General features: G+C 41.4%; 3 protein-coding genes across 3 annotated transcripts in view; 1 reads left to right on the forward strand and 2 right to left on the reverse strand.

Moving 5' to 3' along the window:
- smg9 (SMG9 nonsense mediated mRNA decay factor) overlaps window positions 1-22,495 on the reverse strand; it is a 202,387-nt gene that overhangs the window by 77,133 nt on the left and 102,759 nt on the right. The window lies entirely within an intron of this gene.
- Window positions 901-7,428, reverse strand: LOC110986508 (monocarboxylate transporter 12-like). The gene is made up of 3 exons (XM_022248421.2): window positions 6,458-7,428; window positions 4,585-5,427; window positions 901-2,598 (listed from the first exon to the last, which is right to left on the reverse strand). Exons 1-3 carry the CDS (start codon window positions 6,654-6,656, stop codon window positions 2,480-2,482), a joined length of 1,161 nt encoding a protein of 386 aa, XP_022104113.2. The 5' UTR covers window positions 6,657-7,428; the 3' UTR covers window positions 901-2,479.
- Window positions 12,594-22,088, forward strand: LOC110986509 (monocarboxylate transporter 12-like). The gene is made up of 5 exons (XM_022248422.2): window positions 12,594-12,739; window positions 15,942-16,160; window positions 17,985-18,128; window positions 19,259-20,104; window positions 21,073-22,088. The coding sequence occupies exons 2-5, from the start codon at window positions 15,962-15,964 to the stop codon at window positions 21,207-21,209; spliced, it is 1,326 nt and encodes a 441-aa protein (XP_022104114.2). The 5' UTR covers window positions 12,594-12,739; window positions 15,942-15,961; the 3' UTR covers window positions 21,210-22,088.

Raw genomic sequence — 22,495 nt, forward strand, 5'->3', positions numbered from 1 at the left:
TTCCGTCGTGGGGACTCCAACGGTGGTTTTTATTGATATTTTTGTGTGTATAAATTATACAAGTGTGTCTTGATTATAGAATTTGATTCTATAGGTCATTGTGCATGGTGTATTTTGGTTCATTAACTCACAGAATACAAGCACTTGGGAACACATAGATCAGAGTTTCAAATAAATTGGATTTAATCTTTTGAGCAATTGCTGCTCGTGAAGAGCAGTCCTTTGATACTGTTGGTAAAGGATTCACAGTCATTACTTTCACAGTAAAAAAAATAATTTGTCACTATGTTACGGCTGTTTGAATTAATTCTTTTTCATAGCAGTATAGATTGAAGATCTGGATTATTGTAATGATATTGTAGCGTGCCGCCGACCCTCACACTCGCCAGTGGTGTGCCGTCAGACAGACGCTCAGGATTAGGCCCTCCGGACGAACGGGTATCGGGAAAACCCGGGACGTACCTCCGTTTGGGAGAAATATACCCCCAGGCACCGCATGAAATCCGCAGTCACCCACACTTTCTCAACCACTCTGGCTAATCAGTAGAGGCGCTAATAATCCACACCACCAGGGTTTTCTATGAGTGAACTCTGATTTATTCACTCCTACTCAGGTGTATCCTATCTAGGCGTCTCCTATACAGGTGGCGGGAGACTTGAATACAATGGAACCAACTCAACACTTGTTATTCCACTCACCAACTCGGCTGCGTACCTGTCTGGTAGCTCCGGCTGCTGCAGGGTCCTCGATCCAGCCGATTACACTAAAGTGACCCAGGAGTGCAGAAGAGCGAGTTTGTGAGAGCTAGCTTGCGTGTGTACCAAGACTTGCGAGAGCTAACGTGCAACATGCAGAGCGCGACGTGCAGAAAAAACGCGACGTGCAGCGAGCGCTGCCTTATATACCGCTAGCAACATACGCACTGGCTGCAGCGGCGCGGAGCCACCTCGCCAGGTACCAGCCCTAGACTGGCACTAGGCCAATGTTTCGTTACAATATTACATGTTCCTAAAAGAGATTAACTGTGAAGTTCAGGATGTGCTGTTTACAACTTCATGTATTTTAATTCATATACAATAGGGTCTGCTGAGATTGTTTTTTGCAATTCACTTATTGAATTCCTTTTCTGTCATTTCTGTAATTGTGTAATTGATTCCCCAATGTGCTGTCTCCCATGCTGCTGGCCTGCACACCGCTTTCTCCTTTCAGAAATAAATGGAGTGACTCTAGCCCAGGTGTCGGTGTCTTTTTTTATGTTAACACCTTCACCGCACCAGACCTCCACAAAAGCACAGAGTATGTCCTTACGTTTATGCATATTCCGTACAGAGTCTACCTTCACCATATCACGGTTGACAAGGGAGAAAACATTGTTTATATTTTTATAGGTTTATTTCATTCTCTTTATTAGTGTATATTTTTGGTGTTTGCTTAATTGTGTTTGTCTGTCTGTTTTTGTTTCGTCTTGGGACTACATGCCTGTGCTAATCATCATGGTTTGTAAGGCATCTGTGTAATGCTGTGATAGCAAATAAATAAAAAGTAATGCTTATTATTATCATTGTTATGTGCCAGAAAATAAATGGGTTCGAAACTTGTCTTGCGTCGAGCGAGTCATTTTATTCAAGATTTAAGCATACTCGCGTTCCAGAAATCTTTCTATGGCGTTTTCCCCTCCGATTTAGTATTTCCTGTTCTACAATAACGGATTGAAGATTGGAGCTTGGACAAAATGTGTTAGTTTTCTAAGGATGGACATATCCACTCAAAAAGATTACTTCACAGACACGGTTTTCACACGACTTAAACATTAACAATAATTTGACAACAAATCTGAAGACAAGACCCGAGATGAAGTGAGTATAAATTATGGACATTACTCACAATCAATGAGTAATCATCTGCACCGACCGACAATCTGCTTTTAGTAGAGGCACCTGTCATTGCTTGAAAAGAGCCTGGGCGCAGCGAAGGCATTTTCTTTCGGGGGGGGTGACAGAGTCAATTTACAAACTTGTAAAACTCGTTTGCCAACCTCGCGTTCTGTAAAATGCACAAATGGCGGAAAAAGGAAATCCTTTGTGGATTTCATTTCTTCCTTCAGGGGAAATGCCGGCTACCAACGTAGATCGTGTATGCACCAGTTTTAGATACATTTGCCGACCAAAGGCCGACTGGTATTAATTATTGGGGAGATGCCCCCCCCTCCACACACCCCGATCACCACGCCCCTGGTTGGTCGTGTAGTGTTCATTTGTTGGTAGCGATGCGACTGTAACTGTGCACTTCATAGTCGTTTGTGAACCAGCAAAGTGCTGTTCCAACCAAAGGACCCTCCATTGCTAGGCAAATTACGTTCTTGGTCCAGCTCAAGGCACTTAGTGTATAATCTGCAGTGTCTTTAGAGGTGGAGAAGATAAGTAGATTCATATTTCGACAATGTTTAAAATAAAATAACACTTGAGGACGCGGTTGAGGTCAAGCCCTCTGTCGGCTTAGTAGCTTTTCCACGAGTAGTGACACCAACGGCAGAAGGGCGATGAATCCCAAGATGAAAAAAGCCTTGTCATAGCTTCCAGTCTGATCGAATATCCAACCTGAAATGTAGGCAAGTTCAGTTACATAGTCAGGGGCTTATCCTGTAAAGTTATGGGGGTATGTTTTCGAAGAAAATCTTTGGAATTTATTTGACATATTTACCACTTTGCCCTTTGCTCCTTTCCGACAACATTAATGATTGATAGAGTGTAAAATCTTTTGATTTGGTAGTTCCAAGGAAATTCTCCGGAAAGCTTTGCAGAAACGTTACCGTACCTATTGTCATCTGCTGGCATTATTACGATGAAATTGTGGCCAAATTATAGCGCGACTTCAGACGGAGCAAACTTGCGGGTCTCGTGAAAGGTTAAAAATGCAGCTCTGGCTTTCGTCGTGTGCCTGATACACACAATGGCACGCAATAGTTAACAAGAACCATTTTGGAAATTATAGGCTTTCTCACGATGTTCCAGTAATAGCGCACGTACTGTCATCCCCACTTACCTCTCGTCCACAATGCACCACGGTAAACATGGCGATGTGCCATTATGTTTTAGGTCTATTGTTAGATTCAGATGTGCGTGGCCTTCCAATATGGAACAAGCTAGTGTATTGAAAGGCAGCAATCTTGGAAATCATGGATGTTCACGCGCGTCTTTACTGGTTAATTTGGATGATTTCTTTATTTCTTGACATTCTATTACTGGTTTTGAGCAAAAGCTTACAACCCAAAAAATCATGGGGGATTGTCACTTTATAAGTTATAGCAAACTTAGTATTTTCTGCAGGTTGAAAATAGGATAGAATAATTTCTCTTCCAATTATTTCGAAAACCTGGTTTCCTCAAAATCCACATGTGTGTCTTTAACGAACAGGGTGACGAATTGTTCGTTAGTTCTTTGACGCCCAAAGCAGTGTGGGTTTCTTGCTGTTCGACTTTATGTATAAATAATTTAAGTGCTAGTCGTACGCGAAAGTGTTCACCAATGTTACGGACATTTTCATTATTAAGTCATTATTAGGCAACGCTTTCCCGTAAAATGATCATGGCCATAAAAGCGTCAGAGGCCTGTCTAAGCAGTAATGCAAAAATATTCAGCAGTAATGCAGGAGTGGGTAGTAAAACATGAACAATTCTTGCGCTAGCTGTGTTCCGGTTCTGCAAATGATTTTCTAATTTGGGGTCCATTGACCAGTTAAGCTCTCTCTTTTTGAAGCTATAAACTCAATAGAAAGTAACATTTTGCTAAAACGAAACTCACTTGCACGCCATCTTTCTTTACTTAAAGGGGTAAATATTTATCCTAAAAGTTTTCTCATCTTCGGTCAGAGTTATATCTAGTCTGACATTGGATGGACTTACCTTAGTCTGAGAATCTGAGAGAATACAAACGCGACTAAAAATACCCTTGTACATGGCTTACACTTTTTGTCGGCCTGGCTATTTCTGCGCATGCTTGCATAAACATGAATTTATCAGTGAAAACAGTTCATCGATGAAATGAATTCTATTCAATGATTGATTTGCTTGAAAACTACTTCGTGAATCTTGACGAAGCAATGACGGTGGGGAGAGGCGAAGTTTTCCCTTCAAAAATTTGAAATCTGTCTATCCTGAACGTCACTGTATGAATGCCTTGACTTGTGCCAGTTTCTCTGAAAAGTCCACAACTAGTTTTAAACCACAATTATGAATCTTGCAATAAATAGAGTACAGCCAATGCTAATTTCAGAAACAAAAATTCCATTTTTGATGCTGGGTACCTTTTAAATTTTGCACGGTAAGCAGTTTAAAAGGTACGTTACAAATTATATACGAGTCACATGCTCACGAAAAGGTTGATAACAGATAAAACAAAGTCATAGATTTCTCAATCAACTTCATAGTAAATACAAAAAGCTAGCATTTCAATACATCTATACTCAGAATCGTTGTCACGTTACAACTTGTAGGTAGAATTAGAAATGGAGTCCTTGAAATTGCTGTCATTGAACTCAAACTCTGAAACTAATATACACCATGTATGTATTTGAGTATTTCTTACCAGGGAAGAATCCAAAAGTGATATGAATAGTGGCCGATAGGAGCCCCACCCAACTGAAAGCAGGTACCAGGTCTTCGGCTCCCAGGAGTTCCCGTGTATAAATGTCACTAAGTGATGATTGCGCTCCAGCGAAGCCGTTAAAGATAATGGCGTTGACAATCATTAACCAGCAGGACTTCACCAAGGGAAGAGTGAATAGGGCCAAGCCACAAGTCATGATTGAAATTAGCAAGGCCAATTGCAGCCTCAGCCAGCCTCGATCCACAACCAATCCAACAAGAATCTTGAAAATCAGGTTCCCTATCCCCGCGGCCGTGGTGAACGTCACGGCCTCGTACCCAGAAAAGCCCTTCGACTCGGCGTAAGCGACGAAGTATATCAGCCAGAGACCGCTCACAAAGGAATTGCCACTGTAGACAAGCGCGGCTATCCAGAATGCGGCGAGGCTGAACACCTTGCAACCGAAACGATTCCCCTGAACCTTAACGGCATCCTTCAGGAGACAGAGTCGGGATTTCCTCTGACCTTTAGGGATTTGTGATCGGTATACTGACGGCTCCTCTTCACTGGAGATGATTGGTTGGTAGTTTTCCCTCGCCCCTGCAGATGGTGGTGGTCTTAGCAGGAGGCCACACACACCAAGATGCGTGCTGATAGCCCCAAGCAGTAGCAAGGCACCTCGCCAGCCGTAGGTGTCTAAAAGCACTTGAGTCAACGGAGCAATGGCGATCAAGCCCACAGAGTGTCCTGAGGTCGCAATGCCATTCACTGTCGCGTAATTTGTGGTGAAATAACGACCCGTCGTAGCTCTCGATAAAATACTGGCGATCATCAAGCAAGGACCTGAAGATAAAAACAACGCTCCAAAAATCAGACGAATGCACCACTCCTTGCTTATTTCGTAAATACTGCCCTTTGGTAGAGCATAGACAGGGACATAAAAATTCCAAAAAAGAGGAAAACTGGCTCAAAACATTGTTGGTAGCTCACTGATAAAAGTGCACATTTTGCAGAGCGTCACTTGCAAGAGGGCGTTCATGTTAAGTCAAGACACAAAGTTCAAACTTTGTAACCAGCGAGGACCCAAAAACTACACATTGTGACGACAATACATAGCCAGGACTTTTGAAGCCACTGTACGTTGGCATTCCAGTGACAACTGACTTACTGATCATGATTGATTAGCTCGATGACGAAGCTTGGAATAGAAAAAAGCATATGCACTGTACCAGCAATTAAGGATAAAGCAAGTAACATCTGGATAGCGCTGGTCGAGAAGGACGAGACTATTACAGACACCCCTAAGAGGAATCCGCAGACTGTGACCACGATACGGGTACCAAACAACACCTCCAATGGCCTGGATAACGGACCTACGTTGGATTTAAAATGAAAGCGTAATTGGCACCTGCCTTCTCGTAGACAGGAGACAGTGTAGGCTGTATGCCCTGAGTTTGAATGGCCTAGCTGTAGAAAGCTACAGTCATCATCGTGTGGCACATCTTTTGGGGGTGGGCACAAGGGTTCCCGTTATGTCTCGTACTGCAAGTCTATCGACCTTTTGTTAGTTTAAAGCAAATACTGACGACCCTTTTTGTATGGGAGCCCAAAATTGTCATAAGATTCACTCTTTGCTGGGAAGAAGTTTTGACTCAAAATGCACCACGTACTTCATCGGTTTTAGAACGGAAGCCATTTATGTCGATGTTTAGTAAAGCATTCATTAGAGGTTTTTCGATTCGCCAGATTTTAAAACTGTCAGCAAAAGTGTGCTGTGACGTAGACGAAAGAAAATGATAGCGCTGTCATTGACCTATACATTAACCTACTGTGTCAAAAACGGCGACAATATGCACCAATACACAGCGCATACCTGTGAAACTGCCAGCACCAGTTACAGTTGCTATCAATCCGCCAATCATCCACGTGTCAGTCGTGAATTGCTCTTGAAGAGTCGGCAGCAGCACTCCTAGACCTTTGAGGAGTCCTGTCCATAGCAGCCAGTTGACATGGAGACAGATGACGGCATACCAACCTGCGTGACCACAACTGGCATTGAACCGAGTACCCATCTTGAAGACTTAACGTGCATCCCGTGCAATAGGAGTTCGTAGTGACACTACGCCAATTATAGGCAGTCCAAGACGGGGTCACTGTAGGCCTTAACACGACGGTGATGCAAGGTCTCTATCCGCATTGTTCATTCAGGTAGTATTGTTGTTTTCCATCGTTTCACCGAAAACAACCACAGCAGTTCAAAAGGGGGTCCATATAATATCCATATAAATCACCACATCCGCATGGTAAACTGCCCACAAGTGTGAATTGAATTGATGCAGTCCAGCGATGAACACGACAAAAAGGAAGCCAGTGCACCGCAATCCCAATTCATTGAATTTTGAGTACGAGCAGTTTCATTTGGTCCTGTTGGTTTCGTAATAACAGGAGTCGACTACAGGCTTACTGGTTGAGAATGTTACCAGGGAAATATTTCAAAGGGGCAGCTTACATTTTTGCCAGTAAAAAGAGAAACCATTGTGATAACTCGATAACTTTGTCTTCCAAAACAAAACTGATTTGCTCCTACACGGTATCTCGTGTCTCGATTGAACACTTCACATGGATGAGTCGAGAAACTTAAATCGCACGCAGTGAATGATCAGTAAGCTGTCACCTTTGTAGTGTCTTTTTTGATCAACCCTATCATTTTAAATAGATCATGCCAGTCTACAGGAGTTTGATCACCCCTATTTATAAATAGAGCACCCTATCTTGTTGGAAGCAAATTTGTCTGTAGCATTCCTTCGGTGTTGAGTTCACACTTCAGTGGTCACTACTGATAGTATGCAGCCTGTACGTAGTGCATGTAGCTGTAGGAGCCAGTGCATCTTCTACTACTGTAGTGTGTGGTTGTACTTGTTGTAGGCCCATAACTTACTGTAGGCTAGGTGACATTTATCCCTATGTTTATCAAGTAGTGTAGCTTATTTACTTAGTTACTTAGACATTGTACACATTGATTTTTTAGTATTTCACTAGGCTTTAATATTGATTTTGGTAATAAGCGTATAAACGTTGTTCAAGGGTGGGTACACGTACACCCACACGAACACACTCCAACCAGCCTATCCATGGAGAGGAGATAGAAGAGGTTAGTATAAAATAGGCCTTATAGGTTTATTCACCTTCAGTCGATCGCCAAAGATTAAATTTGGTCACTTAAGCATTTTTCGCTGAATGTGTATTATTAAACCTGCAAGTTTAACGATTAAACGTGCTATAATGACCTTAGTCAAAAAACACAAATTTATATAAATACCCCCCCCGTATATCCCGGGGATGGGGTAATATCTCTCCCACTGTTTGACCATGGAGGAAGAACACGTTGGTAATCTGCATCCCTAAAACGTTGTGTACTGCAGTATAGGAAGTTGAATATTCATGCCATCGTTGGTGCTTGATATGATCCGACAACATCATCAAATGTAGTGTTTGCGTAGTTGCTTTTATTAGGCTGTATACCCAAAGTGTTCATGTGCAGTTGTTGCCCTTATCGAACACTTTCTTCTGGACTTCTTTTAGGAATAAATAGCCAAGCTGTTTGTAAGATTTTGTGTTTTGTTTGAATCGTTTTCATTATGGGAGTTGTACAAAGGCGTATTTTATGAGATTTCGCGATCACTCCTTGTGATGAAATAGCGCATTTTGTTGCTAATGAACTAAGCTTTCCAGAAGTAGTGAACATTTTCTTGGCCAGTTTTAGCCAAATTCGTTCCCAAGTCTTTGATACTGATGTATATTGGACGGAGGAGACCAGAATTACAAACTTTGCATGGATAATGAAACAGTGTGTCAAAATTTGAAAAGTTTATTTATGATGGCAAAAGTAGGTCTAATATCAGGAAGTTTTCTCTCTCTATTTCCTGGTCACATCGACAGTTTGTATTTAATTGCAAGCAAAAAACTACAAGTATTGCCAGGATATTACTGGCCCCGCTTCTCTGGCTTAGATGCAGGCAGCAATAAGGCATTTTTGGAATGTTTTCTATTATTCGTCAGACTCGGCGGCGACCATCATTGGACGCTTTGAAGTGCCTTAGTTACAACTCCTTCTGTGTCCTTCCTCCATGGTTTGACCAAGTGGATGGGCTGTTTCATCACCCCGTCCCCACTGTTTCGTGGTGAGGAAAGAAACAAAGCGGATCGTGAAGATTTTTTTCGAACTTTCCAAAAACTCAAATGTATTCAGTAACACTCAAAGGATGAGCAAAATAAGCTATGATTTAAGATTCCACAGTAATGTTCATGTAAGAAAATGTTCACTACTTCTGGAAAGCTTAGTTCATTAGCAACAAAATGCGCTATTTCATCACAAGGAGTGATCGCGAAATCTCATAAAATACGGCTTTGTACAACTCCCATAATGAAAACGATTCAAACAAAACACAAAATCTTACAAACAGCTTGGCTATTTTTTTCCAAAAAGAAGTCCAGAAGAATGAGTTCGATAAGGGCAACAACTGCACATGAACACTTCAGGTACACAGCCTAGTAAAAGCAACCACGCAAGCACTAAATTTGATGTTGTTGTCGGATAATATCAAGCACCAACGATTGCATGAATATCCAACTTCCTATGCTGCAGTACACAACGTTTTAGGGATGCAGATTACCAACGAAAAATTGCGGCGACGATCATATAGTACAAAGAGGGCTTATGGTTGCATAACAGGTGGTGAGTAGCAGGCGTGCGCTGCGCTCTGGCTATGGACATACCGGGTATGCCAGAAAGCGGTATTTGGCCAGATGTTATAGACCGGGCAGTTCAAACTCCTTCTGTGTCCTTCCTCCATGGTTCAACAAAGGAAGTTCCAGTTACACACTACAGACAAGAGACTAATCCAATGTGGCATTCCATTGTGTGGCCACAGCCACGGGCCCGTCTGGCAGAGGCCAGGCAACGGTGAGTAAAACATTTAATGACTGCTGCTGTGGCTTGTACAAAAATAACTTTGTTACAATTTATATTGCAGATGTACATCTGTATCGTGAACATCGCCACATATGCAGTATTATATGGTGTCAGCAACCCCACCCTCCCAAACACACTTTTGCAAATTTCAATCGCCAGGCAAGTCACTCCCTCTCCCACAATTTCCCATCCCCGCCCCCTAAAATACTCGCCACACATTTACGCCACTGATATATCAGGGAGAATGGACGAGGAACTGTAGAAACTGACGGGGAATCTACAGTTCTGAGTCTATTCTCTGACTTCAACTGTTTCCCGTTGTTACACGAACATGGGTCTTTGATACTCTCCTCGTTAAATACGCACGGGCTTGGGCTGCGTGAAACAGAGAATTCGTGCAGTCAACACCGTCAGTACTAGATACATACTTTCGCCACTTCCTCTTGCGCCTTAGAGTTATTATTATACGTGTGCCATTGCAGCGAAAACTAGTAAAACCACCATGGGACTCTTTAAAATTGAGGAGCGATACATCAACTTCATGAGAGTATTTGTGCAGTCAACACTCAGTGCTGGTGCTGGATACCTGTGTGACCGGTTGCCGAAGTATCGTCAACGGTCCCATTTTGCTGTATGTCCTTTTATTTGGAGTGCGCCCCATAAATTTAGTTAGTGCGCCCTCATTCGTCCTGAATGTTCTTTGCTCCTCAGGAATGTCATGTTTCTTGAAATTACGTAACTAGTACATGTACGAGAGATTCTATTGTAGCTGGACACACCCTTTTGGGTTTGATTTACTATATACAATGTGTATGCACGATTAGCTTTGCTTTCTGCCTTTCATCTTTCAAGATGTGCTAATCTAGACGCTGGCCTGTCCTACCTGTGTTGCTTGCTTGCCACACCAGCTGTGTCACATATTGCATGTATATGTTTTTAGGGTTTTAGTTTTGATTACCGAATCTATGGGACAACAATAAACTCACTCATCACAGCAGATTTGTGTCCAATCCATCCCTTACCGGGAGTTTATTCTCTCCACCTCGTGGGTACTTGGGTTCCACTCCAGGGGGGCGCGCGAGCGCTGCCGCTACACCACTGCTATGGCAGATTTCATTTTCTTTAGAAATTAACTGCTGTGTAAGTATATGGCAATAACCCAGCGAAAATCCTTTTTCACAGAAATTGTCCCAGGTAGCAAATTTGGGGTTCAAATTTTCAACATGAAAACCTGTAACCTGAGCCATGTCTTCCTTGATTTACATCAAAGCAAAAGCGCCATCACTTGTCTAGAAATGCTTGGTCATTTTTTAATGTTTAAAAAAGTGCACCGTTCAGTTCAGGTAACTCAAAAAAGATGTCCAACAGTCTTCATATATGGAAGAAGAGTATAGAGATACACAGAAAGTGATTCTAAAAAAAATCATTTGAAGAAATCGGACAAATTATGTTTTTGTTGTACGTAAAGATACATTCTTAAAAAAATTCTTATAAATATTGTAGTGTTGCTCGATTTAAAAACAAAAAAGTTTTCTACTTAGTTTACACCCTTAGGTTTGATAAAAAAGAATACACTTTGATAATTAAACCTTTTGGTTTGGTTCGAATCAGACGGTTTTCAGTTAGTAATGGAAAAAAATCTTGAATAATAAACAAACATAGAGTGATAAAAAAGTCAGCGCTTACTATTTCATTATTGCTTGGTTTAATTAAGAATTGTATCTAACGCTGTCATTTTAATGTTAACGATTGGAAAGTATAGATATAGAAAAACCTCGAGGTTTTCAATGTTTCCCTATCTGCCATACATAATTATCTTGTTGCAGTGACGTCCAATTCTGTCTGCTTTTGCATTCGCCTGAAATATAAAAAAAGGTGTAGACAAGCATCTATAGCATGACGCATAATAATTCTGGGATGTACGTATACAGACATTTGCTTTGGGGCCAGATTAAAACAAAATGTATATTTTTTACCCACCAAAGAGCACAGATGGTTTTAAGAGTTCACATAGTTGCACTAACTGCACTGTCTGGGGAATCTATACCAAGCACAAAATGGGACAAAGGGGTACCCCCCCCCAACAATCCAATCCCTTTACACACTCAGACCTATTGTCACTTAACACATTCCCCCCAGAGGTGTGAAACGAATTCCTGAGATACCAGTATTATAATGACCAAAAGAAGGCAGGGGTTATGTCTGTCCCTGAGTTTGCTTCATACTATGGGGGAATCGGTGCAATGAAAAACGACGTCAACCTGAGTAAGTATCAAGAGTGCTTCACAATATGGAGCTTTGTGCACGAGAGTGGAAGGCTCGGAACTACTTCTACACATTCCATGGGGCAGTGGTGAACCATGATTCAAGCCGTCGACAAGCCATGGCTGTAGATCACTGTGTTCAAACGCGACCTCTAACTGAATTAGCAGCACTAAGTGTTCAGCTTTCTTTGTGTCCCATAATATTGTGATGGGTCACAGGTGATTGTATGGACATTGCCACCGTCCATTGTATCGCAGATGTTTGTTAGGAGAATGCCCATTGTATTTACTTGAATTACCTTACACACCTGTGGTTCTTTTAACTTTACAGTGTGGATTAGCACCCATAACTGTGTGCGATTTATAATTTGTTTTTGAAATATGTATTATGAAAACTTGTAGAGAACGGCATTCCTATTTTCAAATCGCACTTACAATGTACATAAAACGTAAACCTCCGGTAGCAACGCATAAAATGAAAGCTGTTACGGTTGTAGTCTAAAGCGACCATCATAATGTTTTGCCTTCCATGTATGACTATAGTGGAGTACAAGCACACAATTTCCTTTTATACTTACGTCCTTGGTACAATGGACGGTGGTAATATCAGTACGTTCACCTGTGGTGCATCACAATATTATGGGACACAACGACAGCTGAACACTTAATAGTGCTGATTGAATTTGAGGTCACCTTTGAATAAAGTGATCTGTAGCCATGGCTCGTCAGCAGCGTGAATCATTGTTCACCACTGTGCCATGGAATGTGTTATAGCCACCCACTCTTGTGCACAAAACCTCCATACTGGGAAACACTCTTGGCACCTACTCAGGTCGACGTTGTTTTTCCTATTGCACCGACCCCTCAAACCGTGCAGTTAATGCAACTACGTGAACTCGTAAAGCATCTTGGCTGTACGGTGGGTGCAAACTATATGTTTTCTTACATCTGGCCTCAAAGCAAATGTCTGTATATGTTTAGCCTAGAATAATCATGCATCATGCTGTATGTGCTTGTATGTGCTTGTCTACACCTAAAAGGCCCGTTCATATTTCAGGCGAATGCAAAAGCGGATGTGGACGTCACTACAAGTTGCCAGCTAAATTTGCCTCAAGTTGAAATCTGTTCAGCCTTGCGAATTCGCAACGCGACCATTTATTTGATCTGACATCACAAAATATTCGTATTCGCTTTCGCCGGGAGTGTGAACCCTTAAGATTGCCTTAAGATTGTAACACTTTTCGTTGTTACATTTTTACCCTTTGTTGTTAACTCTGAAGGTGTATTTTTACTTTTAGCCAAAAAATAAAAGAATCTTTGGCCACTTCAGGCAAAATCTGACTGATTATCTAGTATGTACGGGTGGAATTACTCAATTTATCAAGTGTTCCAGGGTACTGAGTGTGATTCATCATGGTATCGTAGATGTGTCACTGTCTAGAAGATAAGCTTCCTCTATTAAATGTCGCTGTAGTACCCTTCTACACTAAACATCTATGGATGACTCTCGTTGTTACCAAATATGGGGGACCCAGTAAAGTGTTCGCTCTATCCGGAATTCGCTGAATGCACCGGACGTATATGGGCTCGAATCACCAATACTGTGAAAATTAATTCTTTTGTAAATGTTTGTCACCATGGCGCTCGACAAACCTCCTTAACCTTGGATCCCATATTAAAATTAAAGTATCATTAGAAAATCATTTGAAAGGTGTGTTTAACTCTCTTTTAGAATCTGTTAAAATCTCCCTGGGGTCTTCAAAACTGAAGACATTACATTTTTTTCACAGTCTGTAGGGCAACAAAGAAGTCAATTTATAGTCCTGGCATTATACATTACGTTTCAATTATTACAGGGTTTCCAAGAATACTATTATTAGCCTTTCGTGTAAAGCCACATATGTCCTTTTTAAAATCTCTCCTCACAATTTTGCATGTAAAATTCTTTGACATTTTCAAATTAATGGCTATTAATATGTAGCTACACACTTGCCAATGTACGTGTACTCATGTATGTGTACCCTCTAATCTAAAGCACTAATACAGTGATCTGTGTACTACATTGTATGAATACTCCATTGTATGAATTTACATGTACTGATAAAATGTAATGGACACACTGAACATGATAACTATTTTTGTTTTAATACTCTTCTCATTAAAGCAAGAACTTGATTCCAAAAATTTAGAAATTTAGTTAAAAAAGCGAAAGTCTGGCCCAAAATAGGTTTTATATACTATCAGATAAATTTACACTCTTAAGTACATGTACTTGTAGTTACAATAAACAGGTGATTACTTTTCCGATCTCCGCCCTAACCACATGGAAGGGCGGATCGCGTCAAAAATGGTGTACTACTCATCAACACCAGCGAGCACAGCAAGTTTTATCAAAATTGGAAGACCTATAGGTCAAAAGGTGTGATGGTCTATGTGTGTTTATTCCTATCGGTGAAAATTTGTGATAATCTAATTAATTTCAAGAATGCTTAATTGATTAACTGGGGTATGATTTATCTTAAGCAAGGTGTATTTATTCATTATAATCGATGTTACAATGAAGTGTATATCTAAAACAAATTATGAAATTGATACATCAAGACAATAGATTGTGATATGTTGCTCAGGACAAACTTAACGTACCCACAAAAACGCAAAGGCTGACGCTCAGTGACGGTCCTTCATAAGAAAGATATATTTCAGTTTCACTATCCGTTTGCTTTGCAATGTTAAGTGCGCAACAGAAGGGGGGTTTTTTGGTGGGAAAGACACGGAGGTACTGGAATTTTCAAATAATTTCGGACGACCTTCAGCGCGCCACATGAGAGCTAGTTTGCCTGAGTGTAAAGCTCATACCTGTACATGACTTAACAGTTATGTCCACCAATACGTCATACAAGGGCACAAGCTCGATGGCAGGCGGGCCAGTTCTTTTAGCCAGAACCCTATGCGACATGAATAATTCTGTGTTGTAGCGAGATGTTGCGCATTTAATCCCAAGTGGCCCTTAACGGAGGATTAATCATGTTTCTACCATTTTGCACATGGGGCTAGAATAAATTGATTTTATTTCTAAGAGACCATCACAGTCGTTCAACCTGGCATGTTTGAAAAATTCATATCAGTCTAAAGGAACAGGGTACAGTTTGTTTTGTGTTTTTGTTCTTTCTTTTGAAATTGTAAGAGGGGCTCAGTAATTAGGTGTGGTCGCATTAATGGATTTTCTCAGAAGTTTCAAACTGAAACACGTCAATCGTTTCCTCTGTGTGATTTGCTTCAGTGGTGTGCACTTGGCGCGGATGACTGGAATGCGTCAGTTGTATGGTGTTATTAGTAGGTGGCTGGTCGAGGTTGGTAATTAATGGGGTGATAAGCGACCGTACATAGTCCAACCAATTTGCACTTTAATATGATATAATTTTTATATTCTGTCATAGACGGATTAACTGACAAGAAATTCATTTAGAATTGACAAATTTTCCTTTCAGTTCCTTTGAACGTATTGTACGCAGCAAAGCCATTGTTAATTCATCATTGTTAAAGGAATTTTGTACTGTGCAATTTTGCCGCAACCAGTTATCACCCCTCAGGTCGCTGCGAACAGAGATTGGAGTTTGATGTAACGGGAATTTTTCCACAGGCGATTCCCGTGATCCATCCGTCAGTCGGGGCGTCGGCCAGTCGGTCAGTCCGTATTTCTGTCTGTCAGACTGACTGGCTGTCGGGCTGTCTATTCCTCCCTAGGTTAAATCAGCGCAGCATAAACTGTTTTCCACTGATGCCCAAGCGTTTCCAAGGAACAGATTATTACTATAAAAAGTTCACAAAAACTACAATTTGCAATCAGGATATAGACCACAAAAGTGTTTAAAAATTAACCACTCTAAAGTAATGATAACCGACTTTATGACGGGCAATAAAATTAACAAAAAACCCTTACAATACCTCCCACGAACTTATGCTTAGTAGTTTTAACCACTCGACTACCGAGCGACTCCAGTGGGCATTGAGTATAGAGTTTCTATGAGTATACGTTGGTGTAAAGAGAAAGCCACCAATAAAAATTAAATCTTTTAATCAATTTGCAATTTGATTTAATTCTACCCTTGACAATGACACAGTTGTGATTCAAGTCTTGAAGATGAATGCTCAGTGCGTCGCAGGTTGTGGTAACGCGGGCTGGTATGCCGTCCTCTGTCTCCACGTCAACTGGCTGCTATGGACAGGACTCCTCAAAGGTCTAGGGGTGCTGCTGCCGACTCTTCAAGAGCAATTCGCGAGCGACACGTGGGTGATTGGTGGATTGATAGCAACTATAACTGCTGCTGGCAGTTTTGCAGGTACATACATGCACTTTAGTAAAGGCCAATACTCTAAAACTCTGGTACCCTTACAAACGTTTCTAAAACTTCCGAAAAATAAATATCTGAAAAAAAAATCTTACACCCTACTTTGTGCTCGGAAGACTTTATTTTGTTTGTGCATATATGTAGAGTGAACTACATCTTAATTTTTTTTTCACTTTGTAAGGTTGAACCTTCGTCAAACTTGCCCCAAGCAAAGTCACTATAGCAAAATATGCTTCGAAGCATGACGTGATCACGCGGTCATCAATTGGTTTTGAAAATAAATGTACATAATTTGCAACAACCGGACTTTGGCACTTTTATCGATCTGACTGACTACATAATGGTGCACACTCTTAGTACACAAGCTAGAAAGGGTCCAAAAACAAAATCGTCATAATGATGTCATCAGGTGTCAAGTGACATAGCATTTAAGGTGCAAAATGCAAAGCCCTATATCTCCTGAAGTAAAATTCCAACTGAGTTAAAATTTTGCAGGTAACTAGAAAGCGAAGTCTGATGGATCCAAATTGGCTTTGAAGTTTGTCTCAATGATTTGTTCTGTTTTTCAACTATTGTCTGCTAGCAACTATGCATATAGGCCTAATATTGTTTTTGTCAAGTGCATTTTTTCAAAATTTATAAAAATGCCAAAATGCCGTATGTTTTGTTGGGAACAGTGTAACTCTTGTCTTCTCTTCCTTATTCATATCTTCATCAAAGTTACTTAAAGCAAAGAACCTACAGCAAAGATGTGTCTGATAGCATGACATCATGAAGACATCACTGTGGGATTTATTATTAAATTTAGATACATTTGTTTTTCCTCTGATGTGCATGTCCGATCAGGTTTAAACCTTGCTTGTACTGTTTGTGTACAAGACATGCATCATATATAAGGGTGGTCACAGATCTTGACGCGCCGCCGAACATGGGGCTGTGGAAATGAGTCGGTGCACAGTACAGGAATTTAATACTGAAATGCGAATTTAACTACTACTGTTTGATTGTTAGCCATCCCAACTTCTTTTTCTTTTCAACAAAAAGTGTGTTCGTCTTGTCATACTTACAATGCATCCCGCGGGCAAAAGTAATAGTATAAATGATACAAGACTCCACCATTAAGATCTGCTTTAGTATTTAATGAACCTACCGAATAGTTCACAAAGTATAAAGAATATGGTGTGAATAACAAAACTGTTAGTCTTATTTACCCAGTATTTACCTTCATTTACTACAAGAAAATGCTTGGCCTCAATTTTAACACAATGAGGCAAACGGTGCATTATGAAACAAAGTTGTTAGCAACAAGGGATGAACTATCTGATTGGCCGCCTATACCAACAAAATGGAGGTCAGATAAGGGAAAACAATTTCGATCTGATGGGAACGGGACGTATTACAGGGAGGATAATTTATGGGGACAAACATTGCACAGGTGATTGTTTCTTGTTAAGAAGACTGCATCCAGTATGTCAACACAACGCGTGCGCAGTCGGAGCCGACACTTTTTGTACTTTTTGGGGGGTAATTTATTTAAACAGGGAATGGGCCCGGTGCAGAACTGCGTACTTTTATACTTCTAAACGTGTGATGATTATCCCTCCTTGGTGTTGAAATTAAACCCCGTGGTGTTAAATTGAACTAGCACAGAAATTGGAAATTTACAGTGCAGCTTTACAGGAACACGATCAGTGCCTTGATTGTGCAAGGTCCAGGATAGGAAGGGACTGCACTATGCACATGAAGGAACCGGCAAGACAGCTTCTACTGTTTCCTTATCCAGTTCTGAGTAGGTTGTTATCATATCCTATGCAGGTCCGTTATCCAGGCCATTGGAGGTGTTATTTGGTACCCGCATCGTGGTCACAGTCTGCGGATTCCTCTTAGGGGCGTCTGTCATCGTCTCGTCCTTCTCGACCAGCGCTATCCAGATGACACTGGCTCTATCCTTAATCGCCGGTATATTTTTTTTTTCATTCCGAGTAAAAGCAAGTTGATTAGCCTTGATCAGTTACTCACCTTTCGTTAATATACCTAAGTTTACTGCTCTGTATTTTTTAAACCCTCACAGCAATATAGCCAATGGCAGCATACACAATATATTTCATGTAAATGGTCCAAATGGAATCGGCTGTTGGAATCAGCCATGCCCAATTGTTCGGAACCATTTGTCTTATTAAGCAGTGTTCGTGAAACTATTGTTAACTATAGTCGTCACTCGAACTACTTAACACAAAATGGACGTCGATAATTTTGCACGACAAACGACCTTGTTCTATGAAGTCTAGCATTTGAAATCAGACCCATGGAAAAGGAAGCCCCGCTGGCTGTCATTGTTATTATTACAGTACGGAGTGAACAATTCCCATGAAAATAATTCTACGAGATTTCAGTAACAATATGCCCTATGGGAATCGTAGGCAACCGTGGAAATGTGGTAAAGATCAGATTAAAAACAATGAACAAGGGTAGTTCGATTGAAACTAAATAAAAATGCTCCAAAGGCCTTGAGGTAAGCGGGCTTTCTTAAAACGTTTTCTGAATGCTTGAACTTATGCAAAAGTGTTGTGCCTATGAACGACCTGTCATAGACCATAATTATGCACGCATGCACACAAAATGCTCTTGGCGGCAAGAAGTGTGAGCAGGCCATTGGGAATGCACAGGGGTGCGACTTGGAGGATTATTTTTCTCTCAGGTTTTCTTACTTTGTTATATTTTTCTTTAGAAGATCCAGTTAAATTGTGTTTGCTATAAGTTTCTAATTTAAGTGGAATGTTTAGTGCTGCGTAGAAAGATTTTATAATCGTAAATTTCCTTGGTGCACGAGATAGCCGTTTGGTAGTAGCATAAATTACATTGCTAGTGTTCTTGGAGCCAACCTGTGCATTTTGTAAAAACACGCACCGATGTTACATGCATTGTCTTTAGTTGTGTTTGGGGTTGTCCAATACAACGTGCAAATTCCAAAGAGAAAGGGATCTGGTTCTTCAGATTTCTCAAGTGCAGAAAGCAGCGAATTGAATGGGTTCAGTACCGGTACATCTTTGAAAAGGTTTATTGCCTTATGTTCTTGTTTTAATCTACAGGGCCCGGTTTGATGATAACCAATATTTTGTCAAGAGCCATGACAGGTCGTTATTTCACCACAAGCTACGCAACGGTGAATGGCATTGCGACGGCAGGATCCGGAGTGGGCTTGATTTCCTTTGCCCCGTTGACTCAAGTGCTTTTAGACACCTACGGCAGGCAAGGTGCCTTGCTACTGCTTGGGGCTATAAGCATGCATCTTGGTGTGTGTGGCTTCCTGCTGAGACCCCCACCACCATCAGCAGAGGGGCGGGGCGACTATCTACCAATCATCTCAAGTGAAAAGGAGCCACTGGCAGACGAATCAAAATGTCATGAGACTGTGAAGAAATCCCGACTCCGTATCCTGAAAGACGCCATTAAGGTGCAGGGGAAACTTTTTGGCTGCGTAATTTGCAGCCGTGGCGTATTCTGGATCTCGGCGCTCGTCTACGGCAACCATGTCTTTGTGGACAGCCTGTGGCTAGTATATTTCGTCGCTTATGCCGAGTCTAAAGGTTTCTCTGGGTACGAGGCTGTGACGTTCACCACGGCCGCAGGGATAGGGAACCTGGTTATTAAGATTCTTCTTGGGTTGATGGTGGATAGAGGCTTACTGAAGCTTCGATATGCCCTGCTGATATCAGTCACGGCTTGCAGCTTGGCTCTATCCACACTTCAGTGGGTGAACTCCTACTGGTTGATGATTTTCAACGCCACAATCTTCAACGGCTTCATTGGTGCGCAAGCCTCACTTAGTGACATTTATACCCGGGAACTGCTTGGAGCTGACGAACTGGTATCCGCTTTCAGCTGGATGGATCTTCTAACGGCCATCACCCAAATCGCTTTCGGTTTCTTCCCTGGTAAGAAATACTCTGATAATTACATGTACATGGTTACTTGTAAAGAATGAGTTAATACGTCGGATAACATAAACTGTTTTGTTGTGTTAACTGATTTATAATTTTATGAAATGTTGTTTCTTTTACCTCTCGTGGACTGGTTGTCAGGACATGACTTCGACGGGCATTTTGCGAATTAACCTTGTTCGTTTGTGAATTGCTTATCCTGAAAAATATTGAGATGCAACGTAAGACGGAATTATAATCTCTGTTATGATTTATGTAACTTTGCCTGCAGGAACGTGTTGAAACAGTCTCAACGTGAAATAAAATCAGGCAGCGATATTGTGACCAAAACATTGAAAGTTAAAGGCAACATTTCACAGTTATCCAAAAGCAATCAACGTGTAGCACACGTTTTTCAGACACTGAACTGAGGTATTTTTCAAAACATCACTCAGAAACGTTAGATCTGAAATTGAATCCTTTTTTTTCTCGGAATACACAGTATTCACTTAGATGAAACTTCTTGGGGTCTGCTCTGTCGGGGCACTCTATATTAGATCTTGAATAGGTTTATTGCCTCAAAGAAACATAACGTGCAAAAATGACAAATGATAAACTTTCCCAGTCACGCATGCATGCTGCTGGATGCAGGGTTAGGAGTAAAGTTTGGATCATCCAGACCTGCTGGAAATGGCAGATAATGTTGTAAGTGACGTAGCTTTGTCGACCATCCTTTTGCTAGTGGTACGCACTAGAACAGAGAGTAACCGATAATGCTTTGTGCGTCTGCAATAGCTTGTGAAATATATTTCATAAAATTTGTGCAGGGAATTTGCCTTTCCCATCGCCCTGCAAGGTCGGGACGAGAGAAGGCAAAGTGAAAACTGTTCCGGAAATGTCACTCTCTTATACGTTTTAAAAACAAAACCTCCCCCTCTTCTTGCTCAGCGATGCGCCCCTTATTGATCTTGCCTTCTTTTCAGGTTGGATATTCGACAAGACTGGAAGCTACGACAAGGCTTTTGTCATCTTGGGATTCATCTCGCTTCTGCCGTTGGTGTCGCTGCTCGTGGAATGGCTACTCAACCGACAAACAGAAGGCCTGAAAACAATCTCATAACCATGGGTTAAAATTTTAAAAACTTTGAACAGATTTTTGAGCATGGCTATTCAAATGTCTTCCTCTGCCCTTTTTCGATAGAGCTTGTTTTATGACAACCAATATTTTTTGAGACTCATGATGGACTGTTGTTTAATCACAAACTATGCCACGGCGAATGGTATACGGGCGATTCACAATGCAGAGTGCCACCACGCAGTTGCCATGGAGAGGTTTTTCATCGCAGTGCATCATGGGAAAACATCAATACGGCCCTATACACTTACTGAATTTCCCTGAATTTTTGCAGGGTTCGGTCGAGTGACACTCACCAAAAGGGGTGTTTAACGTGATTCGAAATGCTTGTACAGGGCACATCAATGTAGTCCCTCAAGATAGGTCTCACGGGAAGTTAAGGGAGAGATGAGACAGTACCTCAAGGATCCAGACATCAGTGATGAAGAATCGCTTGAGAAGCTGAGCTTAGTTGCTAGTTTGGAAGAGAAGCGTGTCCCCCCAACCCAGGATCAGTACTGTGTCCGCCTCAGAGGACGAGTCCAAGTCAAAGATAGCAGAAAGTGATCTGATCAGTGATCAAAGCAGATCGCTGCTGGCCTGCAGGAATTGACTGCCTGTGTTGCTTCACTCCGTGAAGCTACGATTTCACCACAGTCACTGACTCCGAAGAGACACCTGGGGAGACACCTGCCAATGGAAAGTCCAACTTCCAATACAAAAAGGCCCTTTGACAAGGGCAAGAGCACATATGCAGTAAGGTATGAGACGGAGAGAACCTCCCCTGCTTTGTGTTGGTCATTGTCTCGCGGGAATCTGGGGAATTCCTTTCAGACATCTTGGGGGGATGTGTTAAATAACAATAGTCTGGAATGTGTATAGGGATTGGACATTTTGGGGGGGTACCCCTCGGTCTCATTTCTTGCTGGGTATACAAGAGCACGGAGGTCAGAAAGAACCATCCGAAAACCAGAGGATTCTGATGAGTATGATTGGAAAGAGGACGACTACCTACATGAATACTTAGAGGTGTTAACTTGCGCAGATCAGAATGGCTACTTTCATGATCCCCTCTTTTGTAATTACGTAATTAAAAAAAAATCGGCCAAATACAAAAACTTCCTGTTAATTTGCATTTCTGTAGATGCTGAACAGCCTAGTTTAGTCACCTTTAACATGGGGACTTCCCCTGAGCTGCTTCATTCTTTTCCAGAGCCTACCTCCAGCCAGGTCCCATGGGGATTGTATGTAAATATCTAAACCACGTGCTGATAAGGGTTTATTGACAAAGA

Source organism: Acanthaster planci, linkage group LG10 (assembly GCF_054643075.1).
Source record: "Acanthaster planci isolate LZ-2023a linkage group LG10, COTS_SCS, whole genome shotgun sequence".
NCBI lineage: Eukaryota > Metazoa > Echinodermata > Asteroidea > Valvatida > Acanthasteridae > Acanthaster > Acanthaster planci.